General features: G+C 34.2%; 1 protein-coding gene across 7 annotated transcripts in view; it reads left to right on the forward strand.

Annotated features, from left to right (window-relative positions):
* The window catches only part of COL11A1 (collagen type XI alpha 1 chain), a 207,811-nt gene that overhangs the window by 35,211 nt on the left and 144,671 nt on the right, over window positions 1–27,929 (forward strand). For 6 of the 7 annotated variants that reach the window (XM_081026892.1, XM_081026887.1, XM_081026889.1 and 3 more), the window contains exon 5: window positions 25,644–25,772. In XM_081026892.1, coding sequence (XP_080883018.1) covers window positions 25,644–25,772 — 129 coding nt within the window. Of the gene's footprint in view, window positions 1–25,643; window positions 25,773–27,028; window positions 27,165–27,929 lie in introns of those variants that run through there. The other variant, XM_081026893.1, reaches the window with a different exon arrangement.

Genomic DNA, 27,929 nt, shown 5'->3' on the forward strand with positions numbered 1-27,929 from the left:
CTTTTTAGTGCATGTATTTTCCAATGCACATGCTTTTTTTTTAATGATAGTAGATGTAGTATAGAACAGCATACCAGGATGGAGATAGCTTCCCCATTTATCTACCTTTCCCAGTTTAAATGCATTTAGTTTATAGCCCTTGAGATATTTCTTTTTTCTATTTACTGAGTCATAATTGAAGCTACAAGTATTAAAATTGTACTATTTGAAAAATTGTGACATAGGTATACAGACCTCCAAAACCATCATGATAATCAAAAAAATGAACACCATCACACCCAAAAGTTTCTTCCTACCTTTTACAACCCGTCTCTTTTTTTACCCTAACCCCAGGTAATCACTAATTTGCTTTTTATCACTATAGCCTATTTATCAGTTCTAGAATTTTTATAAATGGAATCATAGTGAATGTACTCCTTGTGCCTTGACTTTTTTCACTCAGCATAATGATTTTGATGTTTATCCCTGTTTTCATATGTATCCTTATTTACCTTTTTGTTTTAATTGCTAAGTAATATTCTACCTTATGAATGAACCACAATTTGTTCATCCCTTCATTTTCTTAGAGCACTTTGGATTGTTTGCAGATTTCGGCTACTGCATATAAAGCTGCTGTGAACATTCATGGATAAATTTTGTTTGGGCAATTATTTTTGCTTGTCTTAGTTAAATACTTAGAAGTAAAATGCCTAGGTTTTTTGGTAGGTACATGTTTAACTTTTAAACAACAACAACAACAACAACAACAACAATAACAAAAACTGTCCAACTATTTTCCAAAGTGTCATTAATCATTTTACCCTCCATTCAGCAATAAAAGAGAGTTCCAGTTGTTTTGCATCTTTGCCAACCCTTGTTATGAACAGTCCTTTTAAATTGTACCCATTCTAAGTAGTTGTACACTAGTGTTTTATTGTGGTTTGACTTGCACTTCCCTCATGACTGATGATGTCAAGCATTTTCCCAGGTGCTTATTGGCCTTTTATTCATCTTTTTGTGTGTGTGTGTGACGTGTCTTTTGCTCATGTAAAAAAAATGGCTGATATATTCTGATTAGGCATTTTAAGAGTTCTTCATATAGTCTTCATACACTTTCATACATATGTGCAAATAAATTTTCCAGAATGTGGCTTTTTTTTCTTTCTTAATAGTGTCAAAAAGTGGGTGCTTTTCATTTTGATAAAGTTTTATTTAAGAATTTTGTTTTTGTTTCATACTTTTTGTGTTCTGAGGAACCATTACCTATACCAAGATCAAAAAGATTTTTGCCAGCTATCAGAAATGTTGTAGTTTTAGGTTTTACATGTAGGTTTTGCCTTATTTTCTGTTAATATTAATGTATGGTGTGAGGTACAGGTGAATGGTGATTGTTTTTATGTAAAGCTATTCAGTTCATTTGACATGCTTTATTTAAAAGGCTTTCCTTTCATGCAGTAGATTGCCATGACTACTATGTCAAAAATCTCAGAGATGGCATGTTTATTGTCTTTTATTAGTATTTTTTTCTTGACATACAATATTATATTAGTTTCAGGTGTATATCATAGTTATTAGACTTTGTATAACTTATAAAGTGATCACTCCAATAAATCTAGTACCCATCTGACTCCATACATTGTTGTTACAATGTTATTGACTAATTGACTATATATCTTATGCTATACCTCCATCCCCATTATTATTTTGTAGCTACCAATTCGTACTTCTTAATTCCTTCACTTTTTTCACCCACCCTTCCAACCCCTCTCCCACCTGGCAACCATCAAAATGTTCTCTGTGACATGAGTTTGTTTCTGTTTCATTTGTTTGTTTATTTTGTTCTTTAGATTCTACTTATAACTGCAATTATAGGACATTTATCTTTGTCTGTCTGACTCCACTCAGCACAATACCCTCTAGGTCCTCTATGCTGTTGCAGATGGCAAGATTTCATTCCTTTTTATGGCTGAGTAATATTCCCTTATATGTACAAGTATGTACTACCTTTTCTTTATCCATTCATCCACCAATGGACTCCCAGGTTGCTTCCATATCTTGGCTATTGTAAATAATGCTGCAATGAATATATGGATGCGCATGTTCCCTTCAAGATAGCATTTTGGGATTCTTTGGATAAATACTCAGAAATGGGAATACTGGATACTTCTTTGCCTCTTATTTTAAAGTCTATTTTGTCTGGTAAAGTATGGCTACCACAACTTTTTTTTTTTTAATTTCCATTTTCATGAAATATATTTTTCCATCCCTTTACTTTCAGTATGAGTGTGTTTTTCAATCTGAAGTAAGTCGCTTGTAGGCAGCATTGTAAAGGTTTTATTTTCTTATTCATTCAGCTACCCTATATGTCTTTTGTTTGGAACATGTAATAAATTTACAATATTGTGGTTATTGCCTTTTTATTATTCATCTTTTTTATCTTTTTTTTTTCTTTTTCTCCTTAAAGAAGTCCCCTTAACATTCCTTTTAATACTGGTTTGGTGGTTATGAACACCTTTAGCTTTTTGTCTGGGAAAACTTCTTATGTCTCCTTCAATTTTAAATGATAGCATTACAGGGTAGAGAAATGATGGTCCTTGATTTTCATCATTTTGAATATTTCATGCCAATCCCTTCTAGCCTGCAAAACTTCTGTTGAGAAATTAGCTGACAGCCTTATGGGAGCTCCCTTTGGCGGATAAACTACTTTTCTCTTGATACTTTTCATATTCTCTCTTTGTCTTTAAACTTTGGCATTTTAATTTTGTTGTGTCTTGGTATGAGCCTCCTTGGGTTCACCTTGTCTGGGACTCTCTGCACTTGCTGAGCTTGTATGACTATTTCCTTTCCCAAGTTTGGAAAGTTTTTCATCATAATTTTTTCAAGTAGGTTTCTAATTCCTTCTTTTTCTTCTTTTCTGGTATTCCTCTGATGTGAACATTAGTATGCTTGATACTGTCCCAGAGGCCTGTTAAACTATTCTCATTTCTTTTGGATTCTTTTTGATTTTTGCTTTTTTTTTCTAGAATATTTTATTTTTTTTAAATTACGTTTCTTGGAGTGACAATGATTAGTAATATTACATAGGTTTCAAGTGTACAACTCTAAAATACATAATCTATACATCACATTGTGTGCTTATCACCGAGAGTCAGCTCTGCTTCCATCATCATACATTTGATTCCTTTACCCTCTTCTACCACCTCCCCTATCCCCCCATGCTCTGGCAACTACTAAAACTGTTGTCTGTGTTTATGAGTTTTTGTTTCTTTATTTGTTTGCATTGTTCCCTTGTAGATTTCAACTTTATATCCCACATATGAATGAAGTCATATATTTTTTTCTGACTTATTTTGCTTAGCATAATAATCTCAAGATCCATTCATGTTGTCTTAAGGAAACAACCAAAGTGTCCTTCAATAGATGATTGGATAAAGAAGATGGGGTATATATACACAATGGAATACTACTCTGCCATAAGAAAAGATAAAATACTGTCATAAAAAATGCTGCAATGAACATCGGAGTACATATGAGATGTGATCAAACAATACAGTGCATGTTTAAATTAAAAAAATCATTACCGTAAAAGACATGTTGTCATTAACTCCCATCAAAATGCTCCCACTCTCTTCGAATACACTTATCCCATCATTTTTGCCAATTTCTGAAGCAGCTCTGGAAGTTGTCTTTCGTGCATGTCTAGTTGTGTTCTTGTGGCTGCCTCGATGTCCTGAATCATTTTGACTTTGAGGAAGAGCCAGAAGTCACATGGTATCAAATCCAGTGAATGAGATAGATGAGGACACACCATAGTGTTTTTATTTGACAGAAATTGCTGTATACCAGAAGTGGTGTGTGATGTGGAATGTTGTCCTATTGAGGATGATTTATGGCACACTTTAAAACACACCTTCTCTCAACCATAGCTCACACCCAACTGACTGCGCTGAACAAGTTGAAACTTGTCACACACTGTTACTAAGGTTCGATGCACCACTTCCTGTATTGAGGATCCTTGATTTCCATTGGATAGCACTCGGCACCAACATTCACCATATTTTGTGGTCACAACAAAAGGCTCCATGTCACACATTGCGCTCAAGCACTCAAGCGCTCTTGAGCTTTGCCTGTCTGCCTTTTGGGTGTGTCATCTGTAAAGTTGACCTGGTGGTTCTCCAATGAGATTCAAAACAAGCCTCAGGTGTGCTTCCTTTGAGGGGCCCTGCCACAGACCAAATTATACCATTGCCTTTGCCCTGCCTATGGCCAGCAGGTATGAGCCACAAACCAATCTTTAAATGTCTTCCACCAGTGCTGGGCTTGGAGTTGCCTCAAGAAGCCAAGCCACAAACTGAGGCTGGCTGCTGCTAGTGCTGGGGTTTGGTTGCTTAGCAAGAGGTATGCAGCATGCTGAGGCTATGAGCTGCTTGTTTTGGGTTTGTGAACCTTAAAAATTTTAGGGAAGTTTGCAACATGAGCCATTTGTTTGCAACAAGGCCATTTGCATGGAAAAGCTGGTAGAAGCAGCGTGGGTGGGCCCACAAGTTGGCAGGGGCAGGTGGGGTGTCTCAGGGAATCCCAGGGTAGAGCAAATGGTGTCATCCAGGTTGATGGAGACACAGATATGGCAGCCTTCTCTTTGCACGGTGGTGGGGAAAGGGCTCAACAAAGAAACAACGGCTCTACCTTCACTTTTGTCTGGTAGAAAGCTGCCCCTCCAGTTCTTGCCTGGAAGCTAGACAACTCATTTCCTCCCTGTATGCCCCTAGCACTTTTCGAGCTGCTGCCCCTGTGCTGGAGCTCAGAGTGAGTGAGTCCGTCAGCGAGTTAGTCTGTGTACCAGTCCTTTAGGAGGAACATCTGGTTTTGTAACTGCCCTCCGTCTCACTGCACCACAATCTCCATCTGTTTTCACAGCCAGATGTTGTAGGGACTTCTCTCCCTGGCGCTGGAATCCTGTGCTGGGGAGCATAGTGTGGGGCTGGGACCTCTCACTTCTCAGGGGGGACCTCTGCAACAGAGATATTCCTCCCAATTTTTAATATGGTAGTGTGACCAGCCCATTTCCTGTCTGCATCCTACTACCAGTCTTGATGTGGCTTCTTCTGTATGTCCTTAGTTACAGGACTTCTGTTCTTCTTGCCTTCAAGTGAGTCTCAATGATGATTGTTCTGTAGTTTCATAGTAATTTTGCTGTGGTTGCGAGAGGATGCAAACACAGCATTTACCCACTCCGCTATCTTGACTTGAAATCCTGTTTATTATCTTTTTAAAATTATTCATACAGTACCTTTTTTAGAGCTGTTTTTTGGTTCATAGCAAAATTGAGCAGAAAGTATAGTTTTCATATATCATATACTCTTCTGTGTGCACGCGCGCACGCACACTATCAACATCCCCACACTTACTGCAATGGATAAAACTAGTTTGATTTGTCATTATCAGCCACATTCCATAGTTTACATTAGGGTTCAATTTGGCATTATACATTCTACGGGTTTTGGCAAATGTGTAATTACATGTATTCACCACTGTTGTGTCTTATGAAACAGTTTCATGCTCTAAAAATCCTCTATGTTCCAGCTATTCAACCCTCCCTCACCCCTAAACTCTGGTAACCACTAAACTTTTTACTGTCTCCATAGTTTTGACTTTTCCAAGGTATCATATAGTTGGAATCATGCACTTTGTATTCTTTCCAGATCGACTTCTTTCATTACTAACTTCTTTCAGTATTATGAATTTGTTGCCTCCATGTTCTTCATGGCGTGATAGCTCACTTCATTTTAGTGATGAATAATATTCCATTGTCTGGATGTAATACAGTTAATTGATCTATTAATGTACTGAAGAACATCTTGATTGCTTCCACATTTTGATAACTGTGAATAAAGCTGCTATAAATATCTTTGTGCAGGTTTTTGTGTGACATAAGTTTTCAAATTCTTTGAGTAAATAACAAGAAGCATGATTGCTGGATCACATGGTAAAAGTATATTTTGTTTTGTAAGAAGCTGCCAAACTGTCTTCCAAAGGGACCGTGCCATTTTGCATTCCCAACTGCAATAAATGAGAGTTGATGTTTACCCACCATTTGGATGTTGGCCATTCTAATAGGTGTGTGGTAGTATATCATTATTGTTTTACTTTGTATTTTCCTAATGACATGTTGAACATCTTTCCAAACACTTACTTGCCTTCTGTATATCTTCTTTGGTGAGGTGTTGATTAAAGTCTTTTACCCATTTATCAGGTAGTTTGTTCTCTTATTGTTGAGTTTTAAGTGTTCTTTTTATATATTTTGCATAACAGTCTTCAATCAGATATATCTGTTGCAAATAGTTTTTCCCAATCTGGCTTGTCTTCTCATTCTCTTGAAATTGTCTTTCACAGAGCAGAAGTTTTTTTTTTTTTGTTTTTGTTTTTGTTTTTGTTCTTGTTTTTTTTTGTGTGTGTGTGTGTGTTTTAAATGAAGTCCAGCTTATCAATTGTATCTTTTATGCATGATACCTTTGATGGTGTATATAAAGAGTCATGCCATACCTAAGATCATATAGGTTTTCTCCTGTGTTATTTTCTAGAAGTTTTGCAGTTTTGAATTTTAAGCTTATATCACTAATACATTTTGTGTTAATTTTTGTGTAGGGTGTCAGGTTTGTGTTTAGATTCTTTCTTTCTTTCTTTTTTTTTTTTTTTTGCATGTGGGTGTCCAGTTTTTACATACCATTTGTTAAAAAAAGAAAACAAAGCTATCTTTGCTTCATTGTATTGCCTTTGCTCCTTTGTCAAAGATCAGTTGACTGTACTTACATGGGTCTACTTATGGACTCCCTATACTGTGCCATTGATCTATTTGTCTTTTCTTTCACCAGTACCACAATGCCTTAATTACTGTAGCTTTATCATAAGTCATGGAGTTGGGTAGTATAAGTCCTCTGACTTTGTTCTATGCATCCAATATTGATTTGGCTATTCTATGTCTTTTGCCTCTTATTTTAAAATATGAAATCAGTTTTATAATATCCATAAAATAATTTCCTGGGATTTTGACTGGGAGCATTGAATCTATACATTAAGTAGGAATAACTGACATATTGATAATATTGAGTCTTCCTATCCAGGAACATGGAATATGTCTTAATTATTTAGTTCTTCTTTGATATTTTCATTAAAGTTTTGTAGTGTTCTTCATGTTGATCTTGTACATATCTTATTAGAAACAAACTATTTTATTTTTCAAGTGCTAATGCAAATGGTATTGTTTTTAATTTCTAATTTACTTGTTCATTACTGACATATAGAGAAGTAGTTGGCTTTTGTATATTAACCTTGTATCCTGCAACCTTGTTATAATTGCTGATTAGTTCCAGGAGATTTTTTGTTTGTTTGTTTTTGTCTATTCTTACAGATTTTCTACATGGACAATCATGTCATCTGTGAACAATGACAGTTTTATTTCTGCCTTCCATATATTCATCATTTATTTTTATTTTTTGTCTTATTGAATTATCTGGACTCCCAGTACAATGTTGAAAAGCATTAATGAAAGGACATTCTTGCCTTTTTCCTGATCATAGTGGGAAAACATCAAGTCTCGTCTCATCAATAAGTATGACATTAGGTTGGATTTTTTTGTAGATGTTTTTTATCAAGCTGAGGAAGTTTTCCTCTATTCTTTTTTTGCTGAGAATTTTTGGTTTTTCAGATTTTTTTGGCTTCTATTGTTATATTGATGTGTTTTTTCTTTTTTAGCTTATTGGTGTGATAGATTATATTATTTGATTTTCAAATGTTGAACCAGACTTATATACCTGGGATTAAATTCCACGTGGTCATGGTGTATAACTCTTTTTATACATTGTGGGGCTCAATTTGCTAATATTTTGCTGAGGATTTTTGTATATGTGTTCATGAGAGATATTGGTCTATAGTTTGCTTTTCTTGTAATGTCTCTGTCTGGTTTTGTTATTAGGAAAAACTGACCTCATTGAATAAGTTGGGAAGTAGTCCCTTTGTTTTTATCTTCTGAAAGAGAATGTAGAACATATGTATAAATCTTCCATAAATGTTTGGTAGAATTCATCACTGAAATATTGTGGGCCTGGTGTTTTCTGTTTTGGAAAGTTATTGATTATTGATACAATTTCTTTAATAGACAAAGGCCTATTCAGATTATGTATTGTTAAGTTTTTGCAAATTGTATTTTTCAAGTAATTGGTTCACTTAATCTAGTTTATCAAATTTGTGAGCATAGAGTTGTTCATAATATTCCTGTTTTATCATTTTAATGTACATGGATTCTGTAGTGATAGCTCCCTCTTTCACTTATGATATTATTAATTTGTGTCTTTTCTCTTCTTTTTCTTAGTTAACCTGTCTAGAGGCTTATTAATTTTGTTGATGTTTTCAAAGGACCAGCTTTTGATTGTGTTGATTTTCTGTATTATTTTTCCTGTTTTCAATTTCACTAGTTTTTGCTCTAATTTTTATATTTCTTTCCCTCAGCTTACTTTGGATTTAATTTACTCTTCTTTTTCTAGTTTCCTAAGGTAGAAGCCTCCATGATTGATTTTTGATTTTTCTTCTTTTCTAACATATGTATTCAATGCATATTAAAAATTTCTTTAAATAACCTCTGTTGCTGCATCCCACACATTTTTATAAGTTGTGTTTTTACATTTCAAAATATTTTAAATTTTCTTTGAGATATTACCTTTGATTCATGTTTTTTAGAAGTATGCTGTTTATTCTCCAAGTATTTTGGAACTTTCCAGATATGTTCCTGTTACTGATTTTTAGTTCAATTTCTCTGTGTTCTATGAGCACATAATGTATGATTCTATTCTCTTAAACTTGTTAAGGTGTGTTTTTGGCCCAGAATGTGGTCTATTTTCGTAAACTTTCCATGTGAGCTTGAGAAGAATGTGTAATGTTCTGTCGTTGGATGATGTAGTCTGTAGAAGTCATTTATGTCCAGTTGATTGACAGTGTTGTTAAGTTCAACTGTGTACTTACTAATTTTCTGCAGTTTGATCTGTCCATTTCTTGCAGAAGATTGTTAAAATATCCAACAAAAATATTGAATTAACCCATTGTTTCTTGGGCTTGTTTCAGTTTTTGCCTCGTATATTTTGATATTCCATTGTTAGGCACATATGCATTAAGGGTTGCTATTTCTTATTGGTCAATTTACTCTTTTATCACTATGTAATAGCTACGTTTATCCTGAGTAACTTTATGTGCTCTGAAGTCTACTCTTGTCTAAAATTAATGTGGCTACTCTTGCTTTCTATTGTTTAGTGATAGCATGGTGCATCATCCCTTCGCTTTTTAAAAAAATCTGTTAAAATATAGCTAACATACATTATATTAGTTTCAGGTGTACCTCACAGTTATTCACCAGTACCCTGGCACTATACCAAGTTATTACCACATTATTGATTATGTTCCCTATGCAAAAGAAGTGATCATCATGATAAATCCAGCAGCCATCTGACACTGTACCACGCTACCACAATATCATTGACTATATTTCCTATGCTGTATATTATATCTCCAAAACTTATTTGTTTTATACCTGGAACTTTGAATCTTTATTTTTCTTTAACTTTTCCTCCTTTTAAAAAATTTTTCAATTATGGTTGACTTTCAATATTATTTTATATTAGTTTCAGGTGTACAGCATAGTAGTTAAATATTTATATAATTTAGGAAGTGATCCCCCTGACTAGTACCCACCTGGCACTGTACGTAGTTATTACCATATTATTGATTATATTCCCTATACTTTATACCTCCATGACTATTTGGTAACTACCAATTTGTACTTCTTAATCCCTTTTCCCTTTTCAACACCCCCAACCCGCTCCCATCTGTCAAACATCAAAATGTTCTCTGTATCTGTGAATTTGTTACTGTTTTGTTTGTTTCTTTATTTTATTTTTTAGATTCCACTTATAAGTGAAATCATATGATATTTGTCTTTCACTGTCTGAATTACTTCACTCAGCACAATACTCTCTTGGTCCATCTCTGTTGTCTCAGATGATAAGGTTTCATTCTTTTTTATAGATGAGTAATATTCTATTTTATATATGTACCACCTATTCTGTATCCATTCATCCATTCAGGGACACCAAGGTTGCCTTCATATCTTGGCTATTGTAAATAATGCTGCAATGAACATTTGGATGAGCATGTCCCCTTGAAGTAGCATTTTGGGTTTCTTTGGATAAATACCCAGAAGTAGGATTACTAGGTACTTTTTTGTCTCTTGTTATAGTCTTTGTTTTAAAGTCTATTTTGTCTGGTGTAAGTATAGCTACCCCAGATTTTTATTTGTTTGTTTCCATTTTTATGAAATATTATTTTCCATCCCTTTACTTTCAATCTGTTTGTGTCTTTCAATCTGAAGTGAGTCTCTTATAGTCAGCATATGTAAGGATCTTGTTTTCTTATTCATTCAGCCCCACCTTATCTTTTGATTGGAACATTTAATCCATTTATATTGAATGTAATTGTTTAGAGGTATGTAGTTATTGCCATTTTATTATATATATATATATATATATATATATATATATATATATATATATATGTATATATATATATATATGTATGTATATATATTACATATTCATCTTAAAGAAGTCTCTTTAGAATTCCTTCTAGTACAGGTTTGATGCTAATGAACTATGCTAGTTTTTCTTATCTGGGAAGCTGTTTACCTGTCCTTTGATTCTAAATGATAACTTTGCTGGGTAGAGTAATCTTGGCTGTAGGTCCTTGCTTTCATCACTTTGAAAATTTCCTGCCAATCCCTTCTGGCCTGCAAAGTTTCTGTTGAGAAATCACCTGACAGTCTTATGGGAGCTCCCTTGTGGATAACTAACTGCCTTTCTCTTGATGCTTTTAAGATTCTCTCTTTGCCTTTAACCTTTGGTATTTTAATTATGATGTTTCTGGTGTGGGCCTCTTTGGGTTCATCTTGTTTAGGACTTTCTGTGCTTCCCTGGGCTTGTATATCTATTTCCTTTGCCAGGTTAGGGAAATTTTCTGTCATTATTTCTTCAAATAGTTTTTTTAATTCCCTGCTCTCTATCTTCTCCCTCTGGTACCCCTATTATGCAAATGTTGTTGTGCTGGATGTTGTCCCACAGGCCCCTTAATTTCTCCTCGTTTTTGTGGATTTTGTTTTTCTTTTTGCTGTTCTGATTGGGTGTTTTCTGCTACCTGATCTTCTAAATCACTGTTTTGATCCTCTACTTCATCTAATCTACTGTTGATTCCCTGGAATGTATTCTTTATTTCTGTTATTGTATTCTTTATTTTCAACTGGTTCTTTTTTATGTTTTCTATCTCCATTTCTATGTTTCCTATCCCTTTGTTGAAGTTCTCCCTGAGATCAGTGAGCATCCTTATAACCAGTGTTTGGAACTATGCATCTGGTACATAGCTTATCACCATTTTGTTTAGTTATTTTTCTGAAGCTTTTATTTGGGGCATGTTTCTTTGTCTCCCCATTTTGGCTGATGTCCTGTATTTGTTTCTGTGTTATAGGAAGGGCTGCTTTGTCTCCCAGTCTTAGTAGAGTGGCCTCATGTAGTAGGTGTGCTGTGGGACTCCATGGTGAATCTTCATGGTCACTTGTACTGTGAAAATCCAGGTGTGTCCCTTGTGTGGGTTTTGTGTGCCCTCCTCTTGTAGTTGAGCCGTGGTTACAATTTGCACATCAGTGGAAGGGATTGACCCTTGGGCTGATTGGTCTTGAGGACTGGCTGTGACTACAGTGGAGTAATTATGGTGTAAGACTGCCTCAGCATGGCTCTAATGCCTGCCCAATCTGCCCGTTGGGTGTGTCTTCCTTGGAGGCAGCTGGGTGATGCTGCAACTTGTTTTGAAGCTGGCCACTAGGGGCACCAGCCCCAGGGCCACTTGGGATGGGACCTGCAGAAGATCGAGTACAGGTGCAGTCCTGTGTCCAACCTGGGGTTACCCAGCAAGGGCCACAAAGTAATCTGAAGATGACAACTGCCCATGCTGTGCTTGAAAGTGCTTTGAGAGGACAAGCCACGAGCCAAGACTGGCTGCTGCCAGTGCAGGTGTTAGTTCTGCTCAGCCATAGGTACAGTGCACACTCAAGCCAGACATTGCTTGTCTGTGTTTTGCAAACCTTTGAGAGACCCTAGAAAAGTCTGCAGCAGATCTATGGCTGGCAATTTGCATTAAAAAGCCACTGGAAGTGGCTTGGGTGTGCCTGAAAGTTGGGTGGGGCAGGGTCTCAAATCACCAGGGTGTGGCCAACAAATGGTGTTAGCCAGCTTGATTTTGACTCAGATATGGTGGCTGCCTGTATTTGCATGCTGGGAAGAGGGATGGCTCAACAATAGAAACAATGGCCTCTCCTCCATCAAGGAGAAAGCTTCCCCTCCAGCCTCTCTTCTGAAGCCACACAACTCATTTTCCTACCATATATCCCTGTTACCTCTCCAGGGGCTGCCCCAGTGCTGGAGCACAGAGCCAATGATTCCATAGGTAAGTAAGTCCATGTGCAGTCCCTTTAACAGGAGTTGGGGGCACTCTGGTTGCTGTCCGTTTTACTCATTCACAATCTCTGCTGGTTTTCACCACCAGAAATTACAGGGATTTCTCTTTCCAGCACTGGAACCCTGGACTGAGTAGGGGCTGGGACCCTTGTTCCTCTGGGAGAGACCCCTGCATCCAAAATATCCCTCCCAGGGGGTATATTTTAATGCAAGTGTGTGACCAGGCAGTTCCTTTTCTCTGCCCCTCCTACCAGTCTCAAGGTGGCTTCTTCTGCATGTCGTCAGTTCAGCAAGATTTCAGGTGATTGTCAATGATGGTTGTTTTGTAGGTTAGTTGTAATTGCGATGTGGTCATGAGTGAAGCTAAGCACAGCATTTATCTGCTGCACCATCTTCACCGGAATTCCTCCATTCCTTTACTTTTAATTTATATGTGTCTTTATATATAAAGTAGATTTCTTGTATACAACATATACTTGGGCCTTATTTTTTGATTCACTGTGACAGTCTCTTTGGGACTTGTGTTTTGATCTATTTTGAATGTGTTTGTGTGTGTGTGTGTATACATACATATACACACATAAATGTATATATATGTATATATATTTGTGTATATATAACTGTATATACATAACTGTATACACATAACTGTATGTGTGTGTGTATACATGTATGTGTGTATGTGTATATACACACATACAGTTATTTTTAAAGGTAAATCTTATGGCTTTCATACACAAATAGTCCCATGTAGCAACATAACAGTATCTGAGTAATTTTATAAAACAATTTTTTTCTTACTGTAATAGTTTAGAAATTGGCAGATTTTATTTAGACTCGGTGCTAAAGATCAATTATTTAAAGAGTTGTGATGTAAAATAAGATTTCCCTGTTCTGATTTTTCTGTATTTAGTAGGTATTTACAATACATGTACAACTAGCTCAAACTACAACATTGGTTTAATGTGTTTTTTTGAGAGTTACCTTCAGCCAAGTCTCAAAGGAACATCTGCTTTTAGCTGTTTGATATATAATTACATTACTTATTGTTGTACAATGAGTTGGTATGACAAGTATGGTGAAGGTCAAAACAGAAAAATGTGCCACGTTATTTATGACCAAGCTGCAGTGATACTTCCCTCAGTTTTCCTTTCTGGACATCACTGTACTTTGTTATAAAACAGCCGTGTGGCATTTGGTTGCCATTCAGAATGTGATCTTATCTATGCCATTGTAGTACGATATGAGGTCAGAGAATTATGTTTGTGAACTCATCCTAGAAAAAATGCTACATACCTCATTGCTGAATATCACTATGGTCACCTTCGAAGTACTCCCCTTGGGAAGCTTTGCACCAATGCCAGTGCCTAGTCCACCCTTCAAAGCAATTTTGGAACACTTTTTCTGGAATGGCCATCAGAGCTATCATCGTATTACCCTTGATGTCCTGAATGTCATCAAAATATCTTCCTTTCAATATTTCCTTTATCTTCAGGTAAAGAAAGAAGTCATTGGGGGCCAGATAAGATGAGTAGGGAGGGTGTTCCAATACAGTTATTCATTTACTGGTTAAAAAATCCCTCACAGATAGTGCTGTGTGATCTGGTGCATTGTCATGATGCAAGAGCCATGAATTGTTGGTGAAAAGTTCAGGTCATCTAACTTTTCTTGGCAGCCTTTTCAGCACTTCCAAATAGTAAACCTGGTTAACTGTCCAGTTGGTAGAAATTCATAATGAATAATCTCTGATATCAAAAAAATGTTAGCAACATCATTGTAACAAGTTTCAAAACTTAATTGTCATTCCTCGTATGCAGATAATGGGCTATATTTTGGGACTTTATTGGTACTTCAGTGTCATTTCATATGTAGTAGGATGTATGGTTGGAAATTTTTCAAGAATGCAACTCCAGGTTGCATTTGAGGTGGATTCAGATTTCAGAGCTCAAAGTACTAATGTATACAAGATATTGCTTGTCCTCTATAAGGAACTTTGCTCTTTTTGATTCAGTTCTCTACTTTTTGATTAGTGCACCACTGGATTACGCTAACAGTATACAATAAAGTGTCACCTATTTTATTTTTTTCCTTTTATAAATTTATATCTGTAAAGATTATGCTAATGAAAGGTGATACTTTATCTTTTTTCCCCTTTTCAAGGTTGTTAGTCTGTAGAATTTTTTTAACTTCTCAAAGCATAAACCATTTTGCATTGCATTCTTGTTGTCATACCTTTATTATCATGATGTTCTATAATTATCTATTAATGTCGAGTTTTCTCATTAAACTCTGAATTCCTCAAGAGCAGCACTTATATCCTATTAATTTAGATAATCCAATGCGGTATCAAACACAAAGTTTGGCACGTGTGTTTATAGCCAATGAAGAGTAGTAAAAGAATGAATGAGTGCTGCACCTGGAAGTGGTTAAGGCTTTGTTAGAAGTGTCAAGGGGGAGGACAAAGAGGAGGGATAACTATAGAATATCATATGTCATTTGAAAGTTAGATGTTTATTAAGCCATTCCCTGTTGAAGCAGAATAAACATTATGTGCCATTTGCTTAAATAATTAATATGGAAACATAAATAATAGTTGTAATAAGATATGACTATGAAGGAATGACAGCTGTCTCCAACATTTAAAGATGAGGACACTTGTGCAAAAGATGAAAGTTTGTGATAAACACAGCAGATCTGAGAAATGTAATTTCATTTTGGGGGTATTTGAGAAGGGACCTGGTTGGATGTGCTAGGGCTTGTGTGTAGCTCGCCTTTTACAGCATGCTGATGGGGTTGAACTTTAAATCATAGACCATAAGAATTTTCTTTAAGTAGGAAAGAAAAATTCATATAAAAAATAATTCTTCTTGAGGCAGAGAAGGAGTTAGTCTAGAACAGGGGTGTCCAAACTGCGGCACGCGGGCCAACTGCGGCCCATGATCCATTGTTAATTGGCCCACAGCAAATTCCAAAAATATATTTAGTTTACTTAAATAAACCAGGTGAGGCAATACGTACTTCACCTCTAGTGAGTGGCCCAGCTGTTTGTGTATTTTACCGCATATGGTCCTTGGTAAAAAAAATGTTGAAGCAAGTTTGGACACCCCTGGTTTAGAATTACGAGAACCTAGTGAAAAAGAAAACAACAACAACAACAACAACAACCTGATATTTTGACACATTAGTTAAAATAAGAGGTAGTTAGAGTAGAGGCAAGGCCATGGCAGAAGAAACAGAAAAAAGGGACTTGCTTCAGGATGCTTTGTGGGGTATACATGACAGATCTTGGGGACTGATTGGATATGTGGGGTTTAGGGAGAGAGAAACTTGATACTTTAGACTTCGAGCACTGATATATAAGTAGTAAATAGGTGATGTTTCCTTCTTCTAAACATGAAGGGTTTGGATTTTTACTTAAGTTTACAAGGCTTTAATTGTCTCTTTTTAAATGCATTTTTAATGAGCATCTAACAAAACTTTAAATTGGCTAAAAGACCATAGGATTATCTTCAAAAAAATAATCTTTCTTTGCTTACTGAGTTTTATAGTAAACATGCAGTTAATGTGAAATTATTATTAGCTTAATGGAGTATAATAAGAATGTGATGGATTATATAAAGTGTTGTTTAAGTAAGTTTTTTTTTAACTAGATCTTTTGAAGGCATGACCTCATTCATTTCTGTTTACCATATGACCATTTAAAGTTCTTAAAAGAATGGCAGGTATATAGTAAGTGCTGCCTTAGTATTTATCTATTATTATAATTATTAGCGTTATGTGTTCCTTGGATAATTGTAAGAGCCTTTTAGTTGACTTCCCTGCTACTGTTCTTCCCATCAGTCTGTTGTCTAAGCAGCAAGCCTGGAACAGCTAGCTTATTTCTGTCAGATAGCACTTGGCTGAAAGAATTCATGAGTAAGTGAACAATGTCACCTCTTTGGGTATAATCTTATAGTGACAGTTCATGTCATTTAGAGTACATGTTAAAGTTCTTTCAATATTCTGCAGGCTCCCATGTGATCCCACTGCAGCCTCTGTCCCATTTCTCTGACCTCATCCTTGGATCCTCTCTCCCTTGTTCCCTATAATCCAGACTGTGTCTCTTCCTTGAACACATCAAGCGTGCTCTAGCCTTGAGACCTAAGCATGTACTGGTCCTACTGCCTGGATGGCTCTCCCCTAAATATCTGCATTTCTTACTTCTTCATTTCCTTGGATATCTCTGTCTCAATGTCACTTTATCAGGCAAACTTTTTGTGATCACATTTGGCGATATAGCATGCTACATTCTGGTACATCTCCCTTATCATGTTTTATACAACATTTTGCTTATTTCACTTCCCCCGTCTGGAATGTAAGCTCCAAGAGGGCAGGGTCTTTGTGTTGTACGGCAGTGTTGAGAATAGTGCCTGAAACTTATTATTGTTGAAATGAATGAATCAACATACTTTTACCACTGACTAATTCAAGGGGTATAGATCATCTATGGCAAACAAGGAAAAACAGGAGGCAAGGTCTGCTACCTTTTTCAAAAAAGGTATTCATTTATTTTTTTGTTTAATTAATTAATTAATTTGGTGGAATAGAGCATTTGTAGTTGTTTTTCAGTAAGAAGAAAGTGTGAGATAAATGTGCACTTTGTGTGGTAGTGTTTATTTCAATTTCAGGTATTTTCTGTAATACTTGGTAAATAGTTGTTGAGTTAGTAGTACATTCAAGTAACAGGAGCACTACTATTTTCTTAAACTTGATTTCTTAACCCGATTTTGGGAAACTGTGAAATGTTAAGGTTGTGAGCGTAGCAGTTCTCTGTCTCTGTGTGGTTTTCCTCATTCAATGCAATCTGTGATGCATTTTTCAGTTGAACTAAAATTCTTAGTATTTTGGCAGCTTTCTTTTTCCACACAAAACAGTTGAGAAGAATTATTAACTATATGGAATGTTTGGGGGAAAAAAAAAACCAACAACTGTGATGAGAGCTAATGCCTTGGTGAAGTCAGAAGTCTGAGTATACAGGAAGCCTAGGTTTCCAATTAATCTCCTGATAGTGGTAGTTACTTCTTGAGAATTTTATGCCATGGATAAGAATTAATGTCAGTCTTATTCCTGAATATAAAAACAAAACCTCTACCAAGACCCACCTTACTTTTAACAAAGGTGAACAGAAGTTTTATGTCTAGTGGGTACCTTATGGAAGCACTCCAGAATTTTGTTAAACTATTGCTTTTACAGCAGTATGTGCTGGAAACTGCTTAGCTAAATGTAGTTTTCTTTCTCTTCTATTATATTTTTTCCTGATAGGCTTTACTTATAGAATAATGACTTTAAAGCTCCTGAACCTCAACTGCTTTGGAATTTATTTTTAGCATAATCACAAATATATTCTCCAGCAGCGTTTCTTAAAATTTACAGTGTCCATATACATGTCGTCTAGAAATTTGCGATTTAAAGGTGTGTTCTTTAATTGCTCTCAAATACTGTAATAATTCTACCTTATATTTGTGTATACTCCATAGTTTAAAAGCTGCTTAAGTGCATATTATTTTAAAGAATCTTTCGGAAATACAAGACTAATAATAGTATTCTTAATTTCAGGTGTTGAAACAGGGGCTTGTAATGGTGAATAAATTAATGCCCAAGATCCAGTTACTGAACAAACATTTATTGTGTACTCACTATGTGCAGGCCTATTCCAGGAACTGTGGATTGCTTAGAGAACAAAACAGACAATCCCTTGCTCTTGTGAAGTTTCTATTCTAGTAAAATTTATTGAACAATGTGTATTGGTCGATAAAATAGAGGACCCCAGACTATAAACTGTGTCTTTTGTCAGAGACAGCATACTTTCCCGGCCAAGTGACATGTACTGATTATTTGAATTCTTAAACTTGGTATATGCAAAAAGGAAGATGCCCATCACTATTATAGGGCCTTCAAGTATACATTCTTTCTCTAACTTCTCACAGTCCCTGTGAGTTCACTCTGGTTTCCAGCAGGAACCAGACTTCTACTCACAGATTTCAGAGATGTGAACATGAAGGCCTCGGAACTTGGTGATGAGCATTACTTTCTCAGGAGCTAAAGGTACAAGGGGTGGATAAAGAGGTACAGAGCTCATTGAAAGCAGGAGCCCTGTAGAAGTGCTTCCTGAAAGTGTGGTAAGGGTGACAAGCCAAGAAAGTGTGGGAGAAAACTACCCAGCCTCCTTCTCTTCCCATCTTCCAAACTCCTGGTGGTAACTAACTTATGTTGTATGTATTGAAAACCGACCTTCAAGACAATCTCGATGATGCAGATTCTCTGGGTGCAGAGTGAAAGAGCGAAGTGTGAATATTTAGGATTTGGTGACCCACAAAGAATCACAAGTATCTTTATATTGAAAATCAAAACTAGACACTTTCTCTTTAATTATTCTCATTTTATACCAGGCTCTTCAGGATTCTTCCTTTGATTTTCCCAGATGAAAAGTGTCTATCCCCTTACCCCTTCCACCTCAATTTCTTTATTCTTCATAATTGAAATACAGTAGGTACTAAAGAAATGATTTTTATATTTATGTTTTTGTGTATAATTAATCTCCCTTACCAGGCTTTAAAGTGTCTGAGAATAGGATCTGGGTCTGATTTTCCTCTTTGTTCCTCTTCCTCCTATCCAAAGTGTCAGCATGTTACTTTGTCTTAATATTAATAAATATTTGTTGACTGAATGGATAGATGAAAAATTGGTAAACAGCCAGGGAAAAGGGTTTTGAAATAAATCTGGCTGTTAAATTTCTGTGTAAGTTACAATTAAAAGTAATACTTATTAAAAATTATTCCTTGCACTAGTGTATAAAAAAATATTTTGCTTGGGAAAAAATGTAGCTGGTTCTAAAATTATAAAGTATTTCCTAAAATTAGCAATGTTATGTAGCAGGTTTGCTTTTCATTCAAGAAAAAATATATGTATATTTTTTCCAAATATTCCCATTTCAAAAGGGAATTCTGGCTTTCAATTTTGAGAACATGCCCCTCCATCTTTCACTGTTCAATAGATATATGTATGGACTGTCTATATTCTGTAGTGAGCAAAGAAGTTTTTACATCAATGTTACAGAAACATTTTATTTTTCAAAATAAGAAAAACTGGAAAAGATATATCAATTCCTTTACATGCACACTTCTAAAATTCTTTAGGCATATATATTTCATAAAACGTCCAATTTTGATTGACTAAAACTTCAATTTCCTAAAGGAAATGTATCATTCATTGTTGCATAATGAAGAAGTGCAGCAGAGAAGAAATAAGGAAATATGTTTAAAAACCTACTATTTCTGGGGCACTTTCATTGTATGTAGAACTAGAATAATAAATGTATAGAAATGCTATTATGAATGATTTCTTTTTATCCACTGATTGACAGTTTATCTAGAATTAAAAATAAGAATAGAAAAGATGAAATTATACGTAAAACAAAAAGATCCCCAAATATCTGCTTTACTTGCCTGGGTTGGAGGAGTTAATGTGCCATTTCAACTCTTAATGAAATGATAATAATTGTCTTCTTTTTCATATTCAAAAGATGATAATTACTTTAAAAATAAATCCAAATTTTAGTGCCCCGTCAAAGGCCGTGAAATATAAAGTAAATATCAAAGTCTACTATTTGGGTGACAGGCAGTGAAAGTCCATGCAAAGGCCATATTTGACCTTTATGCTCATACTAGTTCTATGAATTTCTCCTTTGTGTCTGTGTTAAAATACAAATTAAAAACATGAAATTATACCTATTGTTTCCTTTAGTACAAATGATATTTTTATTCTCAAATTAATTTTTAAAAATAAAGTTTCAAAATGATTTCCATTTTGTTTCAAAATTCTCTTTTTAGATTTTAAAATGTTATTTTTAGTTATATTAATTTGGACAATAGATGTTTGTAAAAAGTATCAGATGAATTTATTTTGGGAGAGGGATCAAATTGTGGTGATACGTATTTTAAATATTCATTATTTAATGAAATTTTGAAATGACTCCTTTTGTAATCTGAGAATCATCTCACTATTTTTTAGGTTTGTAATTTAAATTTTTACGTTTTCTTAAATCAAGAAAGAACTAAGTGTGCTTTACTTTTGATTTACATTAGTACTGACAGATAAGATGAAATAACAGAAATGAAAAAAGATACCATTCTGATACATATAAATACGTATGTATAATTCTGATATAATACATTTTTGTCCTATTTTCTTTTTTACTGTTGACATGAAGTAGAATTAGAATTTAATTTCATTAATATGGTGTTAATGATACAACCAGGAATTATTTTACCTTTTACTAGCATAATGAAAATGCATTTAAAAAGTCACATAACTGAATATTTAAACTCAGTATGAACTGTAGTGTAATTTAATTTGATGAAGTTTTTTAAACATTTTATAAGTTTATTTAACTTGCTCCCTTCAAATGCTTTATTTATACTCTGAATCAAATACTTTCTTATCTTCCTTACTTCCAATGTACTGAGGGATATTTACACATGGTGATACCATTAGGTGTATTATAACCTTTGATTACCCTGAGTTCTACCCATTCCCCAAATTAAATCAGCCAATATTTTTCAGCATCTACTTAATACCTGTCTGTGAACAATCAGATATTACCCCTGTTACAAATAAATAAAAATACTTTTTTGATGTGCTCTCATTATTCTGTTATAAAGACAACACTTGCAAGATAAAAATAAACTAGTATTATTTAACTCAGTCTGCATTAGTTTTCTGTGCTATTGTTATGACAGTAACAAAATACCACAGTCTGAGTGTCTTAAACAAAAGCAATATATATTTTTTTTTTTACAGTTCTGGAGGCTAGAAATCTGAGATCAGGGTGTCAGAAGGGTTGATTTCATCTGAGGCATTTCACTTTGGCTTTATAGATGGCCATCTTCTCCCTGTGTCTTCACATGGTCTTCCTTTTGTTGTGTGTGTGTCCTAATCTCTTTTTATATTGGACTAGGGTATGCCTTAATGACTTCATTTAACCTTAATTATCTATTTATAGGTCCTCTCTTCTATCTGATGTTAGGTCTTAAACTCATGAATCGGGAGCAGGGTAGGGGTAAAGGGACACAATTCATCACATAACATTAAGTCTAGGGAAGTTCATTTTGTCTGTGATTATAGGTGAAAAATGGGTATAAAAATTACTCTAGAAAGAAGAATGGACTGTCAGATTAAAGTGAAATTTTTCTGCTGATTCTTATTGATTTTTGTAACTTAGTTTGGCTTTAGTGATGCAGCCTAACAGTCTGCAGGTAAAGGAGGGACATAATTCAAAAATAAATGAAGGAATTTTCTTAAAGGAAAAACTGACTATATTCTGGAAGCAATCATTAATTATCATTTCACCTCATAGACCTAAGAGATTGAATCCCAGTTTTTTCCTTCTTTTTTCTTTCTTAACTGAATAAGTGGTTTTGCCATCCTACCATTGCTCACTCCAGAAACTACACAATCCCCTTACACTTCTAGTGTACTTTCCTCCATCTCTCCATGCCATTCCATCTCACTCCATCATCAGATTCTACTCAGTCTCCAACTTGCACAGATTTTTTTTTCCCTAATAAGTCTGAAGACTAAATGATTTTATAGAATGAAATTGCAGCAGTGTTATTTATTCTAGCATTAGGGGAGATAATTATTTCTAATTCTAGAAACTTGTGAAATTACATCGTCAATAGATAATACTTAGTTTTCTTTTCCACCTCTTGTCAAAAGTAAATTATTCCGTTAGAATATAACATCCAAATTTTAATATTAAAAGTTTACCTCTTTAAGATTCAGAGTACAATCGAATGCCGTATGGGATTGTACATTTACTAGGTGCTAGATTGCCATTCAGGAGGGAATATTTGTAAATAAACTGTTTAAAAATAAGCTGTTTATTTGAACAGTTATATTGAACATTGATCCAGTCTCTGCATTAGCTGTTTTGGTTATATCTTAGTTTCCTCTGGTTTTGGTTATATCTTAGTTTCCTCTGCTATTCTTGTGAACTTATTATATCCTAAGCACATAATCCATTCACAAGTCACATTACTTGATCACATGGAATTGGACACTACAGCTGTTCCGAGCCTGGTTTTCCATAGCTCATTTTTAGGAATGAGCTGCTGTGTTGTACAATTCAGTGGACACTCAACTTGGGAACTTACTTCAACCACTCATGGGCATGGCTTCACATAGGATGAGGAGTTGAATCAAAACTTCAGACACAACACTGACACATTGACATGTGGCCTGAAAGTCACACAATTGCATGTGTGATTTCTTACACATGCAAAAACAGCTGCATTTGTTTTAACTTGTGTATTTCATAGAGCATGATGTAATTACATTCTAGGCACAGAAAAGAGAAATAGCTAGACCTTGTAGAGTTATTACGTATGAATATAAAACAAAAATAAAAAAAAAAAACAAGCCAAACAAAAATTGTTAGAGTTTGTGCATTATATTTTAGTTTTGAAAGGAGGATATGCTATGCTATTATTTACATAATTGGTCTAATAAAAATGTGACAGGAACCATTTGCAATGCATACGATGTTTAGAAGAACCTCATCTGTATAGATAGGTTCTATTAGGTTTTCTTACATATGCTTTGCTTCCCTCCTCTGGACTTATCCTATTTACGTACTATGGTATAGACCTAGTTGACGCAGCTGTAAAAGGTAATTGCATCAACTCTACTTTAATCTTAGCTTTGTATAATAGAGCATGACAGGAGGAGGAGGCCTTTTTTATACCTTGTATGCTACAAATGCCAATTTTACTTGGTAACTTCACCCATTTCCAGCTGTTGTAATTTTTATGACTACTGAATCTAAATATTTATAGTTCATTCAATTTGTCAGGGTGCTTTTGTTGATCTATATACTCTCTCACAACATGTCGTATGATTAACATAAAACGTTGTAAGATGCCTTCTGGGAGAAATAGTAGTGAGGATTTCTAACTGAATTTTCCAGTTTCTTTCCAGTGGTATATTTTATGACTGAATATTTAACACTTGAAATAAGAATTTATAGTGGAAAGATTGGCAGGATTCCATTTAATGAAGTCAAGTACCTTAACTAGAATAGCAAGTACGTAGGAAACCATAATTCTTCTCAAAAATATACTATTTTAAAATTACCATGTGCATATAAAAGAATCACTCTAGGTGTTTTAGCAATAGCTTCAACTTTTAGCTTCATTCAAACTTTTAGGTGTTTCAGCAATAGCTTCATTTGGTTCGTTATATTCCTTGTAAGTTTAGAATTATAGAATTTTCAGTCTTGGAGAGGACCTTACATGTGATCTCTGAATGCATGCATTTTACAAATAATGAATCAGGATAAGTCACTTGCATAATTGCAAGTAGTTAATGGCAAAGCTGGGATAAAATTCAGGAATAAGAATTTCTAACTAAAACCCTTAATGAGGCTAGTATTTAGTGATGTACTCAATGATGCCTCATTATTTTTTTTTTCAACAGTTTAATGAAGAATTCTGTATTCAAATTTCTCTTCCTGATTTGTGTTTATTTATTTATAATAATTCAGTTGTTGCTATTCAGTAGTCTAAATTGATCAGTTAGTATTGTCAACCTTAAAAATGAAATAATAAGGTCTTTAGCCCAAATGACTTTACTCAGAAAGCAGAAGACTTGTAATTCGGGACAAGCAAAGTATGGTGAACCATAGGCAAATCCAAGGAGACAAAAGATTATTTCTTAGTACTCAGTGTTACAGACTTTAAAATTTTAATGTCTATATTTTCATCAGCCCGTAAATAACAACTGTTAATAAAATGCAGAGCAAACTGTAAAACTTTGAAATTATTCAAGATAACATCAGGACTTCTGTGAATCAGATTCATGTGTTCAAAGCTATAGGGCCTTGAATCTCCAAGTCAAATGGATATTATACCAGCCATTCGTCTGGGCCCGAGTATAATTCTAGATTATTGTGGTCATGACCCCTAGATTTATATCAAACTAGTTTTATGTTTAATTAGACCCATGTGGAAATAGTCACATTGCTTCAAGAGCAGAATACAGTTGACACCTGAACAACATGAGGGTTAGAGGTGCCAAACCTCTGTGTAGTCAAAATTCTGCTTATAATTGACTCCTAAAAAACTACTGTGTTTCCCAGAAAATAAGACTTAGCCAGACAATCAGCTCTAATGCGTCTTTTGGAGCAACAAAACTTAATATAAGACCCGGTATTATTATATTATATTATATTATATTATATTATATTATATTATATTATATTAATTATATTATATTATATTTATTATATTCATTATATTATATTATATTATACCTAGTCTTATGTTGTATTATGCTATATTGTATTGTATTACATTATATTATATTATATCCAGTATTATATTGTATTATACCTGGTCTTATATTATATTATATAAGACCCGGTCTTATTTTACTATAAGACCGGGTCTTATATTGTTGCTCTAAAAGACGCATTAGAGCTGATTGTCCGACTAGGTCTTATTTTTGGGGAAACACGGTACTAATAGTTTATTGTTGAAAGGAATCCTTAGTGATAGCATAAACAATCGGTTAACACATATTTTGTATGTTATATGTATTATGTATAGTATTCTTTCAATAAAGAAAGCTAGAGAAAAAAAAATTACTAAGAAATCATGAGATTCATCAGTGGGTTTTCAAAAATTGTTTCAAATCTCCAAAAAATTTTCCAACATATTTATTGAAAAAAATCTGTGACTCTGGGTGATGAACACACAATGTGATATGTGCATGATGTATTACAGAATTGTATACTTTAAACCTATGTAACTTTACTAACCATTGTCGCCCCAATAAACTTTAATTTAAAAAGAAATCTGTGTATCAGTGTTGTTCAAGGGTCACTGTATTCACAGATGATTTGTTAAACAGGTGTGAGTTTCTCTCTCTCCATCCTGTAAGACTATTTTTAACAATGAAATATCAGTGATTTTTCTTCTTCAGATACTTAAAAAATCAACTACACATTGTCTTGGATAAATCTTGTTCTAGATATATGTGCATTTGAATATGCTCACTACGTCCATGTTTATTTCTTGGCAGGGGGATATCCAGCAGTTGTTGATCACAGGTGACCCCAAAGCAGCGTATGACTACTGTGAGCATTACAGTCCAGACTGTGACTCTTCAGTGCCTAAGGCCGCTCAGGCTCAAGAACCTCAGACCGATGAGGTGAGGACCATAAGACCAGTGCAGGTTTTCTCATTTCAATGGTACAGACATAATCGTGCAGTTCGAAGGCTTATATTCAATTTTAATAGAGGTATACTTTATATTCACCAGTGTTCTAATATTTCTGGGAAGAAGTGACTTGAAGATGATTTTTGGTGTTGGTTTTTCGCCTCTTTAAGTATTTTTAAACTTAAATTTCTTAAAAATAGACATGCCTCACTTGTATACTATGTATATGAGCAAATTTGATTTATTGGAGGGGGAGAAAAAGGTAATTTCTAAAAGCTATATTTTTGCCCTTATCACTTAAATAATTAATACAGCTTCAAGATAAGGGTGACATATCTTTCTGAGGTATTTGCCATTTCCCCAGGCCTTTGGAGATTCATGACGATGAGAAAGTGATATTATAGCCATCTTAAAATTTTCAGGCTGTGTTGAATATTTAGAGTGATTCTGTTCTATTTCTTATGGGGCTATGCTACATTGATGTATTTTTTCTTGCACAAAATTTTATATAAAGAGCAATGAAATGGAAAGCAGTATGAACTGATTGCAATAATTAAAACTAATCATATACTTTGATTGTTATGTCACTTTATTTGAAATTCAGGTGTGAAACTATTGTTTCAGGCTATTTTTGTGAGAAAATTCACCACAATGAAATTTGACTCTATTTCTATTTTTTTTTCAGACCGAAAATATGTATATCTAAGTTAGTATAGTCATAGAAATGTTTTCAGACTTGACTATCCCAAAGAACAAAAAATATAATACATTGTACACTTTATCCAAATTTTTAAGTAAAATCCTTCAGTGTGAATTTTCTGGAAATTAAAAAAGTAAGCAAACTGGAGAGAATTTACTCTTTAGTTGGTAGCAAAACTATATATTTAAATTGTTTTTTCTCAAGATGAAAATGTTAAATTTTAGAAGAGAAGGTAGAAGTTTGAAAACATCAAGACTGTCCTTATGTTTGAAAATAGCTCAAATAGCATTTTTCTTACCTTCTAAATATGCTATTTTTAGGTGTTGACTTTGGAGTTTTATTCTTTAAAACAAGATAAGATCTTATCTTTTAATTTTAGTATTATTTTGTGTATTAATTTAATTTGGATATTACCATTTAAATACTTAAAATATGTATGTTTGAACATTACTTTTTAGGGTATGATACTGAATTTTATTACACTGATCCTTTCCATGACTTAATATTAATGTTTTCTTTAAAACAGGATAAAGTCTTAAGAAGCTGACAGGAAAGCAAATATGAGAAAGAAAAGAAAAATTACTTGGATATTTGTGTTTGCTTGTTTCAATTCTCAAGTGCTTCGTTCTTTTTATTCCCTCATGATTTATTAAAACAGATTTCTGTGAATTCCAAGAAGATAGGTAAAAATATCCATCAGGTTTAGTGCTTTTATATTTTAGAGATTATGTGGTAATTCAATATCAAAATTTATGACATCTAGTATACATGTTCAAGACTGATGAAATTTATTTTGCTTCTGTTTTAAGAAAAATAAGTCTTGTTTTCTTTAAGCAACATATATAGCTCTGATTTTTGAAAGAATAAAGTTATGCATTGTTAATATACAGAGAGTGCCAAAAATATGTACACACATTTTAAGAATGGAAAACTGTATTAAAATTGTTATACTCAATATATACCGATAACAAAAGATGTTACAAGTTGTGTTTGACTTCTGCAATTACAAGAGGTGCTCAAAGTGGTTACCATCAGCGTCCAGACACTTCTGATTACGACCAACTACTGCTTGAGCAACGCTGACCAAAGCGTCCACTTGTAAACATTTTTTTGGCACCCCCGGTATTACTTTGAGGTGTTTTATTCCTATGTTTTAATGCTATTAGCCAGGTAAGCAGAGTTATTTTATATCAAAATAATTTTTATCTATTTTTTATGTTTATTTAAAAGTAAACATGCCTTTTTCTATTTTAGTTGTTGATACATATATTTAACATTTTGACGTGTCAAACTTGTTTTTACAAAAAGCAATTGATGAGGAAAACAGCATACTATATAATAAAACTTCAGGAAAATCTGGTTGGGTGATATAGTATTAGACAGCATTCCTTACGTACCAGTTTCTATATTGAATATGCCACAATGAAAACTCTTTAAAAAAAAAAGTC

The sequence above is a fragment of the Rhinolophus hipposideros genome (genome assembly GCF_964194185.1).
Source record: "Rhinolophus hipposideros genome assembly, chromosome: 19".
Taxonomy (NCBI): Eukaryota; Metazoa; Chordata; class Mammalia; order Chiroptera; family Rhinolophidae; genus Rhinolophus; species Rhinolophus hipposideros.